Source organism: Sesamum indicum, linkage group LG6 (genome assembly GCF_026168435.1).
Source record: "Sesamum indicum cultivar Baizhima isolate 11 linkage group LG6, ASM2616843v1, whole genome shotgun sequence".
Lineage (NCBI taxonomy): Eukaryota > Viridiplantae > Streptophyta > Magnoliopsida > Lamiales > Pedaliaceae > Sesamum > Sesamum indicum.
Window position 1 is genome coordinate 11,202,604 of NC_142662.1, and position 21,834 is coordinate 11,224,437.

General features: G+C 41.1%; 3 protein-coding genes across 3 annotated transcripts; 1 reads left to right on the top strand and 2 right to left on the bottom strand.

Moving 5' to 3' along the window:
- Nucleotides 1-7,530: 7,530 nt before the first annotated feature.
- LOC148787755 (uncharacterized) lies at nucleotides 7,531-9,897 on the bottom strand. The gene is made up of 3 exons (XM_088881355.1): nucleotides 9,798-9,897; nucleotides 8,529-9,054; nucleotides 7,531-8,203 (listed from the first exon to the last, which is right to left on the bottom strand). The coding sequence occupies exons 1-3, from the start codon at nucleotides 9,895-9,897 to the stop codon at nucleotides 7,531-7,533; spliced, it is 1,299 nt and encodes a 432-aa protein (XP_088737481.1).
- A 1,168-nt stretch (nucleotides 9,898-11,065) lies between these two features.
- On the bottom strand, nucleotides 11,066-11,716 carry LOC148787756 (uncharacterized). Its single transcript, XM_088881356.1, has one exon. It carries the CDS (start codon nucleotides 11,714-11,716, stop codon nucleotides 11,066-11,068), a length of 651 nt encoding a protein of 216 aa, XP_088737482.1.
- Nucleotides 11,717-16,374: 4,658 nt separating this feature from the next.
- On the top strand, nucleotides 16,375-21,038 carry LOC148787757 (uncharacterized). Its single transcript, XM_088881357.1, has 4 exons — nucleotides 16,375-17,465; nucleotides 17,558-18,987; nucleotides 19,033-19,250; nucleotides 19,635-21,038. Exons 1-4 carry the CDS (start codon nucleotides 16,375-16,377, stop codon nucleotides 21,036-21,038), a joined length of 4,143 nt encoding a protein of 1,380 aa, XP_088737483.1.
- The last annotated feature ends 796 nt before the right edge of the window (nucleotides 21,039-21,834 follow it).

Consider the following 21,834-nt stretch of genomic DNA (forward strand, 5'->3'; position numbering starts at 1 on the left):
CACTAATAACATCAGTGGAAAATACAACACATGCCCAACTGAAAGCATATAAAGAGGACTTCATAAGATTATCAAATAGCATGATTGAATCTCTGACATTGTCTAATTAATAGTATGAATAGAGGCCACATACCATATTTTGAAAGAATGTTAAGTATTATTGCTCCGTGGCCAGCCTGTTCAAGGATAAGTTTAAAGATTAGAAATCAAGATAATTGGTGGAAAAGGCCTAGCCAGAAGTATTAATATAACAACTAAAGACTCCTAAATAGTTGTTCACGAACAAGTTCGAAGATTAAAAATCAAGATAATTGGTGAACAAGGCCTAGCTAGAAGTATTAATATAGCAACCAAAGACTCTAAATAGCTGTATGAATCAGCTGTCTCTGCTACTAATACCATCTTATTAAGAAGAAACGATTAGTCACAGAAGAGACAGACATTAAAGCATCAGCCTATATTAGAAAATTGGATTCAGACTAAGAGTATAGCCCCAAACTTATAAAAATAATCCACTAAGACTAACAATAAATAATTAGGAGAAAATAAACCTTTGATTCAGTAATCTCCCCATAACTAGCCTGCTCCTTTGCAATAGAAACTAGTGCAACACTAATACGTGTCTTCAACCCCAGGAAAACTGTCTTACTATGTTGTACTAGAATCTGCACAAGGAGAAAGCTTATATGATATAACTAATATTATTATACAATATCCTTCAGGTAAAAAATTAACCATAAAAATTGCAAGAAGAAACACAAATACACCAAAAAAATCTTCTTTAAAAAATACATCAATTTCTAACTTCACTTTTAAAGGAAAGCATAACATTTCCAAGTTAAATTTCAGAATCAAAATGACATTGGGGCATTAACGAGTGTCTGTAAGTTGGATACAAATAGACATGCACCGAGTCTATTAGCACAAGTATTCCCTTGCAAGATGTACACAATCAAGTGAACAAAAATATGTAACATGAACCATAGAGGTTTGAACAAAAGGGCAAATTAGATCTATGGCAAGGAGTAGAATAGATTAAACAGGTTTTGGTGGTATAAACTAGTTGTGCTATTAGCTCAGGCATTCACTTGGAAGGTGTACATGCAACATGACCGCCCAGGTATGAATAAAAGGGCAACAACTCATATCCTACGGTTGAGACTAGAATGAATTAAACTGGTCATTTGTCCAGAAACAACAGAGCCTGAAAATATTAATATGCTTTAGTATAACACTATGTACCTGGTTCAACTTCTTCCCCAATTGTGGCACTCTACAACAATCAGCTAAGATCGGTATACACCTGTAAAGAATATATTTAAACTATCGAAGAGAATAACCATGAACAACTAGAAGTGAACCAACAAATAGAGATCAAGGTCGTACAGGACGGCTGCGAAAGAACTTCTCCACTTAAGCATGACATCAACAACTTAATTCCTTATATAGATATGAAAATAAATGTTCAACTACAACCTTATTCTCTTAAAAATAGTTGTATTCATGGGGAAATTAGATAAGGACAAGTGTTGTTTTCATCTAAACACATGGAAGGACTTCCTTGAGTTCGAAAAATTAGTGTCATTCCCAACAGAAAACACTCTTGGCCATTAAGAAGATCGGTAAAGTCAGTTTATAGGGAAGCAAAGAACGCACAATTGCAGAGAGAGGAAGCAAAGGAATTGGAGCAGAGCATTCACATGGTCAAGCCCTATGCTCTTCAACAAGAGCCCTCACTCACATTACCAAAGCTCAAGGTCAAGGTTTCCCAATAGCAAACCGAGGACAATCGCATGGAGGAGTAATTGGATTACTTTGGCATACCATTTCCATTTCTTGTTAAGAATTCAATGACTAGTAATGAAATTATGGATGGTTGCTTATTGTTTGGTTTGGATCACAAGAAAAGTTCACAACTAAGACTTATGGTTTAAGTCAGATTGGTCCTGTTATTGCAATACGGTCTTGATATTGTATCTTATTCTCCTATAACTGATGCCAAAAAAATATCAAGAAAAAAAATCTTCTAGTCTGGTGCAATCAAGAATTATAAAACCCCAAATGCCCATATAAATATTAAAGAAGTAAATAAAACAAATTGAAAAAAAAAAAGAAAATTAAAGGATTTCTGGTGTACAATCATTTAGAACCAAACAACAACAAACAACTCAAGCAATTATATCATGAAGTCACTGCTACAAGTATAGCCACACAGAAAGTATGATTCACAAAGAAAGCACGTTGTCCTCTTTTGATTACATTTTAAATTAAGTAAAGTCCATGTTAGTAAAAACCATTAGCAGCATAAAGTCCTAAAACATTGGTGGAAAAAGAATAACATAACTCGCCCAGTGCATCTCCAGCAACCTCCTGAGAGATCCTCTTGTCCCAAAAAACACGGCTACGATTACCAGAAAAATGAAGTACAATAAGATAAAATTCTTATGTATTAGGTAAGTATTGTCTGACAATAAGACTAAAACATAAGCAAGATAAGACCGGCAGATTCATGCTGCTAGATTTGAATTGATCTAATTGTAAGTCACTGCTACAAGTATAGCCACACAGAAAGTATGATTCACAAAGAAAGCACATAGTCCTCTTCTGATTACATTTTAAAGGGAAAAAAAAAATTTTAGTCTGTTAAATATGTCTAATTTTAGTTTTAGTCCTATAAGTATGCCCATTTTTTATTAACTCCAGTAACTTGCAAAATTGATTAGTTTTAGTCCTCCGGTCGATTGGATTTATAATTTGCGCCGAAAAAGTGACATGGCATGACACCTAGATGTGTTTTTGTTGATTTATAATCCTATATGGCTAAAATTATGATGTGGAAGATGTTGATTTTACAACATCTTCCACATCATAATTTTAGCCATATAGGATTATAAATCAACAAAAACACATCTAGGTGTCATGCCATGTCACTTTTTCGGCGCAAATTATAAATCCAATCGACCGGAGGACTAAAACTAATCAATTTTGCAAGTTACTGGAGTTAATAAAAAATGAGCATACTTATAGGACTAAAACTAAAATTAGGCATACTTAACGGACTAAAAAATTATTTTTCCCCATTTTAAATTAAAAAAAAAGTTTCAACAACTACTTATGATGCTGAAAAGGAAGCGTGGTTGAAAATTTCGAAATAGTAAAAATTCTAAATATCGAAATTCAAAAAATTAAACTTCAACCCAAAAATAATATCAAATGAAGAAACCTCTTCACCAAAAATTCAAGAAATGAAATATAACGAATATTGCAGCAGTTTTCAGAATTTCTACCAGCGGGTTTATTCTTTCTCGAATTATTCTGTGCTGTACCCAACCTCCGCCGCTACTTCTCTTGCACAAGGGCACCATCAGGCCCCGTCACTTTCGCCGCCCTGAGTCGGCCAAACTTGGCTCACTCCACCACTAACTCCATCGAGGTTGCATGTGCAGATTGGTAAACGAAGAAGCACGTCTTTACACTTGCTTCGCTTCATGTTTTTTTCCGCGTTTTTTTGGGCGAGAAGAGAACAGAGGAAAGGAGAAATGAATCTGAGGGTGTTTTGTTTTTCTCTTTCTTGAATTTTTCTGGTGATTTTTCTCTTTCTTGGATTTTTTGAAGCGGTGGAGAGGGGTTTCAAAGATTGAGGGTTTTTCGGGAAAGGTAAGTTGATTAAGTAAAAAAGAAAGAAAGAAAATTAAAATAATTCGATCATCCAGCGGTACCTCCCCTGGCAGGCCAAGGGATACGCCACAGTCCAAATAAAGCTCATGTATTGATCGATCTAGGCAAGGTGAGGCTATGAATTCGCTTTCTAATACCCTCGACTATTACTAATGCCATAGTGGTGGGTGTTTGTTCCATGTGCTTTAATTGTCTGAGATTGATCTCCTTCAAAATGAGGTTAACACATGATGCAACGTCTGTATTCCAGTCTCCGATCTCGGTATATGACCCCGAGATGTATCTTCTGCATCATCTAGCAATTGTAGGGCATCAAACGTATTATACACGGAAATTGCCTTACCCTTTTACTCATGACTCAACCTTCTTTCACGAGGAAGCTCTCGTCCCTCTCTTTGATTATCCACCCCTTGAGTCGGCGGCATTCTCTCTTGATCATGCTCTCATCCCTCTCGCTGGTTGTCCACCCCTTGAGTCAGTAGTATTCTCTCTTGGTTATGCATAGGTGGTGGCCTCGTAGGTCCCGTTTTAGGAATGCAGCTTTCCCTGCTGATCTTGCTCGAAAAATGATCTCACACTGCGATCTCCAGAGGCCTTCCGAGTGGATCCGTAACCTACAGCACAGAAAGGTGAGACTAGTCGGGTTTATCCCCGACGAGGACACTCCGACGCTCAAGTTTGTTTCAGTGAGGGAGTTTGTTTAGAGATGAACTTTCTTAGTGAAAAACCACGTTACCTCTTTTTGCCGTTGTCCCTCATATATATAGAACCGTCTGAAAGTATATGCTAAATGCACTCAGGTTTCCTTATTTAGATCGAGTAGATTGGCTATAATTAAGCCAACCTATTGCAAGGCTGATATGGCTCCTTGATATTTGGCAAAACCTTAGGGTCAGGATGTTTCTTCCTCTTTTTAAACTGATCCCCATGTTCTCTTGTTGATTTTACCATGCTACCCTTAGTGGAGGGTAATTTTGTCCTTTTAATATTTTCTACCGTTATCATTTGCCCCCAACTTCTGCAAGTGTGATGTCACATCTTTCAAAAGTTGAACCGCCTCTTTGCTCTGATCACTATCCTCGAACCCGGTGACGACACGTGTGGCCCCATCCTGCTTGCTTCGTTAATCGTGTCATTACGTGTGCTTCATCCAATGGTTCGTATTCAGGCGCCTATGCTCTATAGATATAGATGTTCAATTCAAAAAGAACAGCTGCTGTCTCTTCCTCTTCTTCGATTTGGATCGCCATCTTACTGCTCGCGACCTTCGTCTTTCTATATCCAGGTACTATGTCTTCTTCTTCTACTAATTCTGAGTCTGCATCAGATAGTGTTCCCCGTTTGGCTTTTCCCCCTGTTCTGTTAGGGGGTCTTTCTAGGGTTAGGTCTCGTCATAGATCACGTCACAATGTTCACGAAGAAGAACATGACTCCAAAGAAACTCATAGTTATGCACGATTCCAATCTATGTTGGATCAAAATTCGTGGGTTGGAATAGTGAGCACTGTAAAACAACAGATACACAAAATAAAAGAGAAATATTTCATCCCCCATGGTTATGAGCTTGTCATTCCCTGGTCTTTCGATAGGATGCATTATCCCCCTAGGGGTTTTTGTTCGTTTTCACTTCACCATTTTGACACTGGATTGCGTCTCCCTTTAGCTCCACCAGTGGCTCATATCCTTACTAGGTTGAACCTTTGTCCAATGCAATTATCTCCAAATTCGATTCGACATATTATCCTTTTCATCATTATTATGAAAGTTCATCGTCTAGAACCCAGTATCGACAACTTCTGGTCCTTGTGTTCCTTTACTACCTCAACTCGATCTGCTGATAGGGGGTTCTTTTATCTTTCCGCCCGCAAAGAGTGTAGATTCCTCGAACCTCTTACCTCTAATGTGGGTCCATGGAAAAAGAAATTCGTATTTATTCGACCTCCTTCAGGTCGCGAATGGCCCTTTAGGCTCGATTGGGTGTTAGAGAAGCCTAATCCAATTACTGAAGGAGGGAGACTAGAGGGGGACCAGATTAATAGCCTCACCTTTTATCGTTACGATCCGAAGAAAATTCTGGTAGAAGAAATCCTCTGGCTCGCATGCCTAACTCCTGCTCCTGTCCAAGTTGATGAATCTTTAAGTGAATCTTTATCCCTATATTGCATTCATTCTTTTCTTAATAATTCAGTTGTCTTGAACCTTCCCCTTTTCGCAGATAACATGGTTAATCAAGCTCGCATTACTCAGTGCATTCGGGCTGTCCAGGCGAGGGCAGCAGCGGGACAAGTCGCTCCGGTTGCCCCTCCTACAGTTGCTCCATCTGCTGCATCCACTCAGCCTGAGTTAGAGCATTCGACAGCAAACGTGCCTAACGAGAGGGCTCCGATCGAGGTCGTGAGTGGAGATACGCAATCGGGGGGTTTACGTGGTGATCGCGGATCGCCCAATGAAGGACGGTCACCAAGTTCGATCTCACGTAGATGAATCTAGCCCTGGTGTTACAACCGGTCGGCGTAGGAGGAGGAGCAAAAGTCCCGAGCGTCCTGATGTACGCAGCCGATCTTTCCCCTTCAGGAGCAATCACCAATCTGAATCCGCTCGAGCTGAGGAGGCAAGGAACATGGAGCTTTTTAACGATGTATCTAAGTGCTGGAAGAAAGCTCGCGAGGAACTGCGATCCCCCCATCATCTATCTGCACAGTTGAATGGTGACAAGCTGGTTCCAGATTGGAAAATTTCCTCAAATAGCACAGTTCTTAGCACTCTATCGGGGCATGATTCTTGGGAGCTGTATGAAGCTATCTGTCCTCCTCGCGACCAGGCGGCCCTACTTCAAGCATCCTTCACTCGTCTTGAAGAGCATTGTGCCCATTCATTAATCCAGGTCCATCTTCTTTTCTTAGCGTTGTTTTTCTCATTCTCTTCTTACTTGTTATGTTTTTTTTCTTCAGGCCGCAAACTTTGTCAGAGGCCTCTCACTAAAATGCGCGGGATTTTGATGAAATCAGCTTCTTGCCGAGCACAAAAACAAAGATCTGAGGTTTAAAAATGTAGAGCTGAGTGGCCGCGAGCACGATCTTGGAAAACAACGACTATCTTTGGAAGCTCGGAACAAGGAACTTGAGGAGAAAATGTCCTCTGAGATTGCTAAGGCGATGGAAGCCGAGAAAGAGATCGGGTTTTCTGCTGGGCATGCAGCTGGAAAAGTTGCTGGTTCCATCGAAGGTCGTGACAACTTCCTGAAATCTGACGAGTTTGTTGGTCGTATCAAAGAGGCTTGTCTATAAGGAGCTCGTGACTTCATAAAAGCCCCAGCTTTTGACTCAGCTTTGGAGATCAAAGCGGCAGATTATCTGATACAAGGCTTTGATAGGTGTAAGGCTCAGGTTGCTACTTTGGGAGGGTTCGCTCCTGAATTTGAAATATCCAAATTGGACCCTGGACTAGATGGAAACATGCAACCGTTTCCCGAGGAAGATGCCCCGCCTGCCAAAGATGACGAGTTTGTCGTGCTTTTGGATGAGTTAGAGGATAGTTAAGTCTGCTGATCGGTTGTACCTCGATCGTTTATTCGAATACTTTAGTTTTTGTTTGAACCATCTTTCTCAGATCGTTTTTCTTGCGATCTGCTAATGTGATTTCTCTTCATTGCATTTATCGAATACAAATGGAACTTTCTTAATGTGATCTTTCTCAGGTCATTAATATTTGGTCGTTTGCATGTATGCAAGTGATCTTTAGCAGATCGTTTTTATTGAGATCTTTTACAGATCGTGTTTATTAAGACTTTTTCAGTCATACATGAGTGATCTTTTCCAGATCGTTTTTATTAAGCCTTTTCCAAGCGTACATTTAAACGTAAAATTTCCTAAGGTTTCCAATGTTCCATGTGCGTGGGAGTTCTCTTCCGTTCGCATCTTGGAGTGTGTACGCTCCTGACCTCTTTATTTCGACCACTTTATATGGCCCTTCCCAAGTGGGGTCTAGCTTCTCCACATGCTTCGAGACTTCGACTTTTTTAAGAACGAGGTCTCCTATTTGAAACTCGCGTGGATGCACTCTTTTGTTGTAGTTCCTCAGCATTAGCCCCTTGTGGTGAAGCATCTTGGCATATGCTCTCTCCCTTGCTTCTTCAATCGTAATGAGATCGAAAGATCTGGCCTCGTTGTTGGTGCTCGGATTGTAATTTGTGATCCTCAGCGTTTCTTCGCCTATCTCTGCAGGAATTATAGCTTCAGAACCATATACTAAACAAAAAGGTGTCTCACCTGTAGAAGAACGTGGGGTTGTTCGGTAAGCCCATAACACTCCTGGTAATTCTTCGTCCCATGCTCCTTTAGATGGGATTATAGCTTTTAAGTGCTGTAGAATGGTCCTATTTGTTACTTCTGTCTGCCCGTTTGCTTGAGGGTGGCCGACCGAAGTGAAATTTTGTTGTATTTTTAACTCTTTTAACCAAGCAGCAATTCGTTTCGCTTGGAATTGAGTCCCGTTATCTGATACCAATACTCTTGCTAATCCGAATCTGCAAATTATGTGCTTCTAGATGAAATCGATCATTGTTTTTTCCCTTATTTTGGCTGCGCTTCTGCTTCCACCCACTTGGAGAAGTATTCGACAGCGACCACAATAAACCTTTTTTGTGCCTTAGCGGGAGGAAAAGGACCCAAGATATCAATTCCCCATTGGTCGAATGGGCATGTGATTTTGATTGGTTGGAGGGGCGTTGCTGGTACATGTATTTGCGAGGCGTGTTTCTGGCAATTTTCACATTTTGAACAAGCTCTTTTGCGTCGTTTAGCATGGTCGGCCAGAAATATCCCTATCTGGTTAGTTTCTGCGCCAGCGACCTTGCTCCGAAATGATTGCCGCAGCTTCCTTCGTGGACCTCCGACTTAACATACTTAGCTTGATTGTCATCCAGGCATTTAAGGAGTGGCCCTTCAATCGATCTTTTATACAGCTGCGACCCAACTAAGGTGAACTTGGGAGCCCTGAATTTCAACTTTCTAGCTCGTGCTTGATCGTTTGGCAAGATGCCATCTCTGAGGTACTTTGCAAGTTCTTCTATCCATGGGCATGTTGACTCGACCGTATTTATCTCGACTACTTTGTTTGTTGCTGGTTGCTCCTTTATTAATACCTTTACCTTTCGATCCTTGATCCTAGTGAGAAGGGCCCCAAATTTTGACACTGAATCGGCTTGGTCATTTTCGCACCTCGGTATCTGCTGGATCGAACACTTATCGAACTGCTGCATCAACATCTTAGCTCTTCTATGGTATAGCGCCATGGTCTTCTCCTTTGTTTCGTAACTTCCTTCTATCTGCATTGCTATGAGCTGTGAGTCGGTATAGACTTCTAATACCTTTGCTCCTGCTTCGTAGGCCAAGTCTAACTCAAAATCAGGGCCTCATACTCTGCCTCGTTGTTCGTTGTTGGAAATGAGAGTCGGGCAGCGACCTCTATCTCTACTCCTGGTCCTTGGATCAGAATTCCCGCACCTCCGTTGTGAGCATTAGATGACCCATCTACATGTAACATCCAAGTATCGAGTTTCTGGGTTGGGTCTTCGGTCAGTTCTATCATAAAGTCTGCCAATATTTAGCCCTTCTTCGCTGTCCTTGCTTGATAATCGATGTCATACTCCCCCAACTCGATTGCCCATTTTACTAATCTCCCAAAAACTTTAGGTCGAGACAGTATGATTTTCAAGGGTTGGTCTATAAGCACGACCACTTGGTGCGACTGGAAATATGGTCGGAGCCTCCTAGCTGTTATTACTAATGCCAAGACTAGCTTTTCAATCATAGTGTATCTCCTCTCTGCCCCTTGCAATATTTTACTGACGTAATACACTGGATTATGTACCCTTTTTTCTTCTCTTATCAATACCGAACTGACCGCATTCTCAGACACTGCCAGGTATAAGTACAATACGTCCCCCACTTTCGGATTGGCTAATAAGGGTGGGGATTTAAGATAATTTTTTAATTCTTTGAATGCTAGCTCGCATTCGTTAGTCCATCTAAAATCCTTTGGTTTTCTAAGGACTTTAGAAAATTGCAAATTTCTATCGAAAGATCTAGAAATAAAGCGATTAAGGGACGCGATCTTACCGGTTAGCTTCTGGACCTCTTTTACTGACGAAGGGGATTTCAGCTGCAATATAGCTTCGATCTTTTTTCGATTTGCTTCTATGCCCCGGCTGCTGACCATATAGCCCAGTAATTTGCCGCCTCACACTCCGAATGTGCATTTGCTCGGGTTGAGCTTCATTCCATAAGCTCGCATGATATTAAAGGCGATCTCCAGGTGGGCTAGATGGTCCTCTGGTCGTTCGCTCTTTACGAGCATATCATCCACAACATCTCCATTATCCTCCTGATCTGGTCCTCGAACATTTTATTCACCAGCCTTTGGTATGTTGCTCTGCATTTTTAAGCCCAAAAAGCATAACTTTATAACAATAGATACCTTCATTGGTTATAAATGATGTCTTGTCCCGATCTTCAGCTGCCATGCTAATTTGATGGTAACCTTGGTAGGCGTCCATCATGGAGAAGAGTTTAAATCCAGCAGTCGAATCTACAAGTGCATCAATTCTTGGGAGTGGGTATGGGTCTTTGGGACACGCCTTACTCAGATTGGTGAAGTCAGTACACATCCTCCACTTTCCTGATGTTTTTGGTACGACCACCACGTTCGATAACCAGTCGGTACAATGGACCTCCGAGATATATCCCGCAGCCAACAATTTTTCGACCTCTTCCTTAATAATTGTGTTCTTTTCTACGCCAAAAGATCTCTTTTTCTGCTGGACAGGTCGCGCTGCTGGATCGGCGTTCAAACGATGGACGATTACTTCTGGGCTTATTCCTCTAAAATCCGATCGATCCCATGCGAATACATCCGAGTTATTCTGGAGGAAAGCGATGATCAAAGTCTCCATTTCCTTTGTCAATCTAGATCCAATTTTAGTTATTTTGGTCGGATCTCCATCTACTATCCCCACTTCCTTATGCTCGTCAATTGACTCGATCCTTTTCGTCTTCTGATTGCCTTGTTCCTCGTCTGGAATATCTAATTTCCTTCTTTTCTCTTCGATGTTGCCCTTTTTCAGGGACAAATTATAGCACCTCCTTGCCTCTATTTGGTCGCATGACACTTCTCCTACTCCGTTGGGTGTTGGGAACTTCATTTTGCCATGGTAGGTAGATACTATGGCCTTGAAAGAGTTAAGTCCTGGCCTACCTAGTATAACATTATAAGCAAAGGGGGTACTGACTACTAGAAATTTTACCATCAACGTTCTTCTCCTCGGCTCCTCACCTATAGACACTGGTAGGTTGATCGTACCCAGCGATTGTACTTCGCTACCTCCAAATCAGACCAGAGGGGCTGCGACCGGTGCTAGTTTAGCGTTATCAAGGCCCATCTTGTTTGAAACTTCCATCAGAATGATATCTACCGAACTGCCGTTATCCACCAATACCTTATGGACCGAGAAATTGGCAATATCCATCTTGATGACCATAGGGTCGTTATCTGTCCTGAATCTGTTCTTGGCGTCCTGTGAATTGAAACTTATCTCTATATCTAGTGTGATACTCATGACTTGCTTCTCCGTTGTATGCCAGTATCCTCTATCTAACCTCTTTCTCGATCTCTTGGATTGTCCGGGTTTTGAGCCACCAGCGATTGTGTGTATCACACCTTTGGTCGGGGCATTTTCCCTAGCTTTCGGGTTTCTAACATCTTCATTCCCTCTAACCTGTTTCCTTTCTCGGCTTCTAGATCTACTCCGGTTATTCCCATCATGCGGTTCCCTTGCAATCTGATCTTTGAAATATCCTTTCCGTACTAGGCGTTCTATCTCGTCCTTGAGTTGGTAGCATTCTTCCGTGTCATGTCCCTTCTCTCGGTGGAAGCGGCAATACTTACTGGAGTACTTTTTGGCCGGGGTGTACCTTGTGTGCTTGGGCCACTTCAAAGCGTCAGTCTTCTCCACCATCATCAGGGCCTTTGCTCTGGTCATGTTCAATAGGGTATAATTGCTGAACCTATGTTGATATGCTGGCTCCTTACTTCTGTCCTATTTTTGCCTCCGATCTTCCACATGAAGAGGGCGCCTATGATCTCTACCTCGATCCGAGCTCATCTTCCACTCTCCGTCCTTCATCGCATTCATCTCCTCTTCATTTATATATTTTTGGGCGAGACTCATTAGCTGTTCGACGTCCACTAGAGGGTCCCTGGCCAAGGCTGATGCGAATGGCCCCTTCTTTAACCCGTAGATCAGTATACTGACCATCATATCGATTCTTAGGTCCTCCACCTCCAGGGTCTCGTTATTGAATCTTCCCATGAAGGTTTTTAGAGTCTTAGCGTCGTGCTGTCTGATAGTAAACAAATGCATCGCTGATCGTTTCTGCTTCTTCTTGCTTGCGAAGTGAAACATAAATTTTTGGGCTAATTGTTCATGGGTCTCGATACAGCCGGGTGGAAGATTGGTGAACCATTCTTGTGCCTTACCTGTTAGGGTAGTAACAAACAATTTAGCAGTAATAGGGCCAGATTGCCCGTAAAGGTTCATTACCAGATCGAAGGCGGGAAGATGCTCCTGGGGGTCTTTGCTTCCATCATATTTTGGCAAGTCGGGCATCCTGAAGTTGGGATTCACGATTTCTGTCAGGATTTGGTTGCTAAAAGGAGAGTTCCTGTGCTGTGATACTAATTCCCCTCATCTCTTAAGTTCGTCTATCTGTTTCCCCAGGATTGCAATTTGTTTGGATATGCCTTCTACTTCTGCTTTGGAAATGGCAGGCCCTCTGAGGTGGCTCTTGTCTCTGCTACTTGATCCGACCTCAGACGGTGCCCGATGTCCCTTATTAGCGTTTCGTTTGCTCATGTCTTCAGAAGTTTTGTCATGCTCTCTATCCATGAATAATCTTCTTTTTGTGGCCTCTCTATTGAGGGGTGTCGTGGTTCTCCGCTCATATGCCACGATGGCGTTACGACCACCCTCCTCCATCATTTGTTGGAGTTCGGTCCGGGTCAGCTGTACTCCCTAAGTTTGCATCTGTCCTTTGAGCGTTCATCCCTATATTTCCTTCCATGCTCTCTAACTTTCCAACAGACGGCGCCAAACTGATCTTTCTCGAAAAACGATCTCGCACTGTGATCTCCAGAGGCCTTCCGAGTGGATCCGTAACCTGCAGCACAGAAAGGTGAGACTAGTAGGGTTTATCCCCGACGAGGACACTCCGACGCTCAAGTTAGTTTCAGTGAGGGAGTTTGTTTAGAGATGAATTTTCTTAGTGAAAAACCACGTTACCTCTTTTTGCCCTTATCCCTCATATATATATAGAACCGTCTGAAAGTATATGCTAAATGCACTCAGGTTTATATTTAGATCAAGTAGATTGGCTATAATTAAGCCAACCCTATTGCAAGGTTGATATGGCTCCTTGATATTTGGCAAAATCTTAGGGTCAGGATCTTTCTTCCTCTTTTTAAACTGATCCCCATGTTCTCTTGTTGATTTTACCATGCTACCCTTAGTGGAGGGTAATTTCGTCCTTTCAACATTTTCTACCGTTATCACCTACGAGGAGGCTCTCGTCCCTTTCTCTGGTTATCCACCCCTTGAGTCGGCTGCATGGGTCGTGATCTTGCAGGTACCGTTTTAGGAACATAGACAAAGACTGGTGGTTTAGATGGGTTGGATGGCTTGGTGAACACACAAACCTTTGCCTTTTGGCCTAACGTCATACAACTTGTACATTTAGGAGGTAGCCACTCATATTCAACATCAATTTTGCATGGTATTTCTCCTCCTTCCTCGTTAGGCATCATGATTGAGGGTTTTCCTTGAACAATAGTTTGAGGGTTTTTACAAAATACAAACCCTAAAGGAATGGGTATTCTTATACTTACCAAAACTATCCTTATAGTTTTCTTAATTTATTTTTTGGTCCTTCAGCCTAACGTTCTTTATCATTTAGGTGTAGAGAAATATTGCAACTTCTATTATAAATTATTGAAAATTTTATATTTTAAGTGTTCATTTGACCCTAAGATTAAATAGACCAAAATTGAGTTTTAGAAATGCAACTTTTTTTCAGTTTGGCCATTTTCTAATAATGACTTTTGAGATTCAATTCCCTCACTATCACATTTTAATAAAATTTATAGTTTTTGGCTTCTAATTTCACTGTAATTATTTTGTATCTAACTATATCATCTTACCCATGAAGTAATTTTTTTTAATTGACGTTACAAAATATTAGTATTGAAAATTAACTAAAATTTGTCTTTGTATAAGTAATTATGAATCCAAACATTATATCTTTCTGAAATAAGTTATTTTATAATTAATTCTCTCATAATCAATTATATTATAATTAATTATATAAACGAGGAGCCAAACCGTGTGTCCAAATTTTTGAATGTACAACGATGATCATAAACAAATCATATATTATAATCAATTATTTTAAAATTAATTCTCTCATAAATAATTATATTATAATCAACAATTTCGCACACTGTTTGATATTTATAGTTATAATTAATTGAAGTAGCAGTTTTTTGGGTCACTAATTCAGCAAAGCGTAATAATATTCGACGACTATTTATTTTTTTTCTTAAATATTTTGAAAGAAGTTTTTATGTAATATATCAGAAAAACTAAACAAATTTCATAAAGTGGTGAATTAAGACTATTGAGAATCAAAAATAGCAAAATATGTCAAAATATACTTTATATGTATTATTAAACAAATTATAACAGTATTATCTATGATCAATATCTTTTTCTCTATATCTTTGTTCACAATTAAAAAGTACAAAAGTGAAAAATATTTTGAAAATAAATATAATAAATAAGCACTACCAATCAACACATATTTATTGTTGCGCCAATTACTACATTTTTAATATATGAATATCTATACCTTATTATTAAGTGAGAGCATCATTTTGGTATCTCACGCTTTTGGTATGCTCCCACTCATTTGCACCCCAAACCATTCTTATAAACCCCCATATTGCTCACACTTTTCAGATTCCACTAATTCTTTATAACTTTTTTTTTAAATTTAAATATTTTAAATTTCTTCAATTAAAATTTATTGTAAAAAATAAAATTACTTTTTAAATTTTGATTTAATTATGCATACCCATTTGAGTGTGCCATACACACTAGCGTTTAGAATACTACCAGGTATTTATTCTAATAACCATCATGGAAACGATGGAAAACTCTGTGAAATCCTCATTTTTATATTTAAAGTTTGAACTATTTATGACTTTTTTAATTTTTAATTTGTGTAACAATATAATCTACTCGTGCCTTGGTACAGAGTACTAAGTAGTGATGTAGAAAATAGAAAAATTGGTAACTTATCGAATTGGATTTTTTTTAAAGAAAAATATTGTATTTTCTACTCTATTGAATACATATACATAATGCGTATAAAATATTTTTCTAAATAAAATAAAAATCCTAATCCATTAACTTACTCATTTAAGGTTTAAGTATGCTATAAAGCAATATTATAAAATTATGTTTAAATTTAAGAGATTTTTATGTAATTATCCTGAAAACAACTATCATATAAAGAAAAAAATGGAAAATTTGGTCGATATGATAACCACAAAAAATGCCATCCTCGTCAACTGATCTTTAAACAAACTATTATGTATTTTTTAATGCAATAGCCCTCCTTATAATAATAATAATAGGAAAAAAAAACATATTTTTTTGATAAAATAAAAAAAAATAGCACCCTCTTAACTTTAAAAAGAAAGCACAATGTAATATCTTGACATTGGAGTATGAGCTTCTGTTTTAAGAAAGCGAGAGCCAGATTAAGAATGTCAACAAGTTAGATTTGCCAAAACTCGGGACCCCATCTATCAAAAAATTCTTAAACCTAGAGGGTTAATTAGACTCGCTAAAACCAATTTAAACCTTTTAAAAATTTAAAAGTATATTTTAAAAACTAATACTATCATAACTCTATAATACGAGATATTATTGAAAGATTACAATTCTTTTTATAAAATTTGATCTCATATTTTAAAATATTTAAACTTTCAAAACATATGCTACTTATATATATGTTAAAACCATGAACCATTATTTGTATGCATTATAGGTAAGTATAAACAAAACATATATAAATATATATATATATATATATGATGAGGGGGTTTTTATCTTCGGACGAATATACCCCTCACACTAATTAAGGAACCTCTATGGAAAGATTCCAGGATCCCACACAATGCTCAAATGGAGAGATTTACGGCTGCCATAGCAGTAGTTGGCTACGATTTTAGGCATAACTTGAGCTCTCAAACCCGGATATTGGCATTTACCAAAAATATCTCTTGGAGACATATAAGAACAGCAAATGGAGGTCTGAGGAGGTAAGTTTTTCACTTAATATCAGAGGCATACTGTTCTCTACCAACGGATATCTTTGATCTAGGAACTGACTTGAGCGTCGGGGAGCCAGAGCCGGGACTACACCCAGCTGGCTTAACCGTTTCTTTTGTGTTCTCAGGAATCGCGTTTCGGGGGACGAGGTCGGATCGCGGGTCAAAAGTTCGATCACCAAGTGAATTCGATTAAATCTCCCTTACGCATTTTCATTGGCGCCGTCCGCTCATTTTCATTCTGAGAGCATGGAAGGAGAATCAGGGAGGAACATCCTAGGATTGGATACCACGATAGGAACCGCCGAACCCGTAGTTCAACTTACGAAAACAGAATTACAACAATTAATGGAAGAAGCTGGGAGAAAGGCCATTGTCGCGTATGAGCGAAGGATCGCTATTCCAGCTGAAGGAGAAGGGGCAAGGAGAAGGCTATTCGGAGAGAAGGAACAAGATAAAGCATCAGGTGCCAATGGAAGGGACAGAAGCAAGCACCAGCCTTCAGAAGTAGGATCGAGTAGCCGAGACAGGAGCCATGCCCGGGGACCAGCGATCTCGCGTGCGGAGGTCGACAATGTATCGAAACAGATCGAGAGGCTGGGAAAACAGATTGACGAACTGAAGAAGAGGGGGGAGATAGTATCCCAGCACCGAAATTCACCATTCTGTAATCATATCCTGACAGAGACTGTAGCTCCGAACTTCAGAATGCCGGACTTACCGAAATACGACGGAATGAAAGACCCCGCAGAACACCTAGCGGCATTCGATATGGTGATGAACCTCTACGGGCAGTCAGGTCCCATAAACGCTAAACTATTTGTCACGACTCTAACAGGAAAAGCCCAGGAGTGGTTCACAAACATGCCACCAGGAAGCGTGGAATCTCACGAGCAACTCATACAGAAGTTCTCTTTCCATTTTGCCAGTAAAAGGAAACAGAAACGATCAGCGACACATCTATTCACCATAAGACAGCGGAACGACGAGGCTTTAAAGAACTTCATGGGACGTTTCAATAACGAAACGCTGGAGGTACCAGACTTACGAATAGATATGATGATCAGCATACTAATCCACGGGTTGAAGAAGGGAGCATTTGCTTCCGCGTTAGCTCGAGACCCCCCATCTGATGTGGAGCAACTCATGAATCTGGCGCAGAAATACATAGACGAAGAAGAAATGAATGCCATGAAGGATGGCGAATGGAGGGTCGAATATGGAAGAGATAGGGGATACGACGTTAAGAATGATAAGCGATCAAGACATGATCGAAATAAAAAACCTCACTATTCGCAGAAATACAATAAATACACCCACTCAACACCACGAGGGCAAAGGCACTGCTCATGGTAGAAAGGAAGGATGTACTCAGATGGCCGAAACCCACGAGGGCTACCCCTGCCAAGAAACATTCGAGCAAATACTGTAGGTTCCACCGTGAAAGAGGGCATGACACGGAGGAATGCTACCAGCTTAAGGATGAGATCGAGCGGTTAGTCCGTCAAGGATATTTCAAAAATTTAATATCCAAAGATTATCCAAGCAGAGGACGACACAGTAGATCCCGAAGCCCATTAAGGCAAGAAGGAGGGGTCATTGCGGGGCAAACTACCCGGGAGAACGCGCCTGTGAAAGGCATCATACACATGATAGCAGGAGGATCCGAGATGGGATACTCGAGTAGAACAAGGAAGAAAGCAGAGCGGAGAACGAGTACTCTGATGAGCCGACAGGTAATGAATATATCCCCTGAATTAGAAATTAGCTTTGGTGCTCAGGATATAAAGGGAAAGGTCGGTGACGGCAATGACCCCATGGTGATTAAGATGGACATAGCCAATTTCACTGTCCATAAAGTATTGGTTGACAACGAAAGTTCTGCAGATATAATTTTGAAGGAAGTTTTAATCAAAATGGGGTTGGGAGACGCCAGGTTGGATGCTGTGAGCTCGCCATTGGTAGGCTTCGGAGGCAGTGAAGTGGATTCGTTGGGGACAATCGAATTGCCCGTTTCCCTTGGAGACGAACCCAGAAGAAGAACTCTCAAGGTAAAATTCCTGGTGGTCAACACCCCATTTGCCTATAATGTTATTTTGGGAAGACCTGGTTTGAACATTTTCAGGGCCATTGTATCCACGTATCACTTAAAAATGAAATTCCCTACACATGCCGGAGTTGGAGAGGTCGCATGCGATCAAGGGGAAGCCAGACGATGCTACAACCTCTCTGTCAGGAAGGATGCGACTGATAGAAAGAGGAAGCTGGATGAAACTTTCATCCAGAACGAGGAGAGAATAGAACCGGTGGATGAACACAAAGAGATCGAGTTGGTGCAAGGAGATCCATCCAAAACAACAAAGATTGGGGCAAGCATGGAAAAAAATTTCGAGCTGATGATGGTCGCATTCTTACGTCGCAATGCTGATATGTTCGCCTGGAGTGCCTCCGATTTTAAAGGTATTAGTCCCGAAATTATTGTCCACCGGTTGAATTTAGACCCAAAGGCACAGCCCATCCAACAGAGAAAAAGAGCGTTCGGGTCCGAAAAAAATCGGATCATCAAGGAGGAAGTGGATAAGCTGTTAAAAGCAGGATACGTTTCAGAGGTCCATTATACGGACTGGTTGTCGAACGTAGTTGTGGTGCCAAAGGCTGCAGGGAAATGGAGGATGTGCACCGATTTTACGGACTTAAACAGAGCGTGCCCCAAAGACCCTTTCCCATTGCCCAGGATCGATCAGTTGGTAGATGCGACCGCGGGGTACGAGTTGTTTTCAATGATGGATGCCTACCAGGGTTACCATCAGATCCGCATGGCTAAGGAGGACCGCACAAAGACATCATTCGTAACTGAACAAGGTATATTTTGCTATAACGTAATGCCATTCGGTCTGAAAAACGCAGGTGCTACGTATCAAAGGCTCGTTAACAGAATGTTCAGAGAACAAATTGGAAAAACAATGGAGGTCTACGTTGACGATATGTTAGTTAAAAGCCGGTACTCGGAGAAACACTTGCATGACCTCGAAGCAAGCTTTGCCGTCATGCGAACTTATGGAATGAAGCTCAATCCAACAAAATGCACATTCGGGGTCGTGGGGGGCAAGTTCTTGGGATATATGGTGAGCAGCCGGTGAATAGAGGCCAATCCAGAGAAGATCAAAGCAATCCTCGAGCTAAAGTCCCCAGCCTCGATAAAGGACGTACAGAAGTTAACGGGTAAGATCGCATCCCTTAACCGATTTATTTCAAAATCAGCAGATAGGAATTTACCCTTCTTTAAAGTTTTAAGAAAGCCCGAGGATTTCCAATGGACAAAAGAATGCGAGGATGCTTTTAACCAACTCAAGGATTACTTGAGGACGACACCACTATTAGCAAACCCCCGACCTGGAGACATTTTGTACCTATACTTAGCCGTGTCAGAACATGCTGTGAGTTCGGTTCTGGTGAGAGAGGAGAATAAAGTCCAGAACCCAGTATACTATGTTAGCAAAATGCTGTAGGGGGCGGAGATGAGGTACAGCTTAGTTGAAAAGTTCGTTCTTGCACTAGTAATGTCGGCTCGCAGGTTACGGCCGTATTTCCAGTCACACAAGATCATCGTATTAACGAACCAGCCGCTCAAAAGCATTTTGTCGCGACCGGAGGTCTCAGGGAGATTAGTGAAGTGGGCTGTGGAACTGGGTGAACACGATATAGAGTACCACGCCAGAAACTCGGAGAGGGCACAGGTACTTGCTGATTTTGTAATGGAACTGACAAACATACCAACTCTGGATGTCGAGCCGTGGATGTTACACGTAGACGGATCGTCGAATGCTAGCAACGGTGGGGCTGGGATCCTGATACAAGGACCTGGAGAGGTTGAAATAGAGGTCGCAGCCAGACTCTCGTTTCATGCCACCAACAATGAGGCCGAGTACGAGGCATTAATCTTAGGATTAGAGCTGGCCCATGCAGCAGGAGCAAGAATTTTAGAAGTATACACTGACTCGCAGTTAGTAGCAATGCAGATTGAGGGAAATTACGAAGCAAAGGAGCAGACAATGTCAATGTACCTGAAGAAGTCAAAGTCTTTGATCGAGTGTTTTGACAAATGCACTGTCCAACAGATACCAAGAGGAGAAAACGACAGAGCTGATTCACTTTCTAAATTTGGAGCCTCATTGTCGGGAATAAAGAACCGCAGCATAACAGTGATGGTGAAAGATAAACCAGCGATCGCCGAGGTCGATGTATATACGGTAGATCAACCTTGTACATGGAAAGACGAGCTGACGCTCTATCTCAAGGAGGGGATTCTTCCTAAAAATCCTTCGCATGCAAAGAATCTGAGGTTAAAGGCCACCAGATTCACAATGATCGAATCCGAACTATACAAAAGAACGGCGGACGGACCCCTGTTGAAGTGCTTGAACCACGAGCAAGCGGAATACGTACTGAAAGAGATACACGAAGGGAGTTGCGGCAACCATTCGGGTGCTAGGTCGTTAGCTCAAAAAGTCGCACGTCAAGGGTATTTCTGGCCTACCCTAATAAAAGATGCGAAGAGACTAGTACAAAGATGCGAAAGCTGTCAGAGATTCTCCACCCGGATACATTCCCCGGCTACACCAATGGAACCATTACAGGTCGCTTGCCCGTTTGATCAGTGGGGGATCGATATAATGGGACCTTTCCCCCCAGCGAAGGCACAAAAGAAATTTATCATACTCGCAGTCGAATACTTCTTTAAGTGGGTGGAAGCCGAAGCAGTGGAAAGAATAACGGAAAAAGAGATGATCGATTTTATTTGGAAGAATATCATATGTCGATTCGGGATCCCCAGAACTATCATATCGGATAACGGCACACAATTCCAAGGGAAAGAAATTGCGAGCTGGCTGAAGGAGTTGAAAATTCAATAAAACTTCACATCGGTGGGCCACCCTCAGTCGAACGGGCAGACAGAGGTGACCAACAGGACAATACTCCAACACTTAAAGACCCGTATTAATTCAAAAGGATCGTGGGAAGAAGAACTACCAGGGGCATTATGGGCATACAGGACGACCCCGAGATCGTCTACAGGTGAAAGTCCCTTTTGTTTAGTTTACAGTTCTGAAGCTATTCTTCCTACAGAAATCAGCGAGGAAACCCAATGGATCGCAAGTTACGACCCTGCGGCTAACAACCAAGCACGTGCGTTCGATTTGACGGTGATAGAAGAAAAGAGGGATGCCACCCTAGCTAAAATACTCCATCACAAAAGCTTAATGATGAGAAGGTACAACAAAAAACTTCGACCCAGGGAGCTCCAAGTGGGGGATCTGGTCCTTAAAAAAGCTGAAGTCTCTAAACATGTGGGAAAACTGGACCCTGAATGGGAGGGCCCCTTTAAGGTGGTCGAAATACGGAGGAAGGGTGTTTACCTACTCCAAGACTCTCAAGGACGCCATCTCAAGCGACCATGGAACATACGAAACCTGAGAAAATTCTATGCGTAACCCAGCCTGAGAAAGGCTGTGTCAATAGTGCGATCATAGGTGCCTGGAAAAGGCCAAATAATGTACGAAGTTTAGTTGCTGTATCTCCATTAGCCTGGAAAAGGCTCGTTAAACCCTATCGAATAATATGATCGCATTTTTTCTTATATAGACCTGAAAAAGGCACTACCAATCAATGCGATAGTGTTCACTCAAAACACAAACCTGAAAAAGGTTT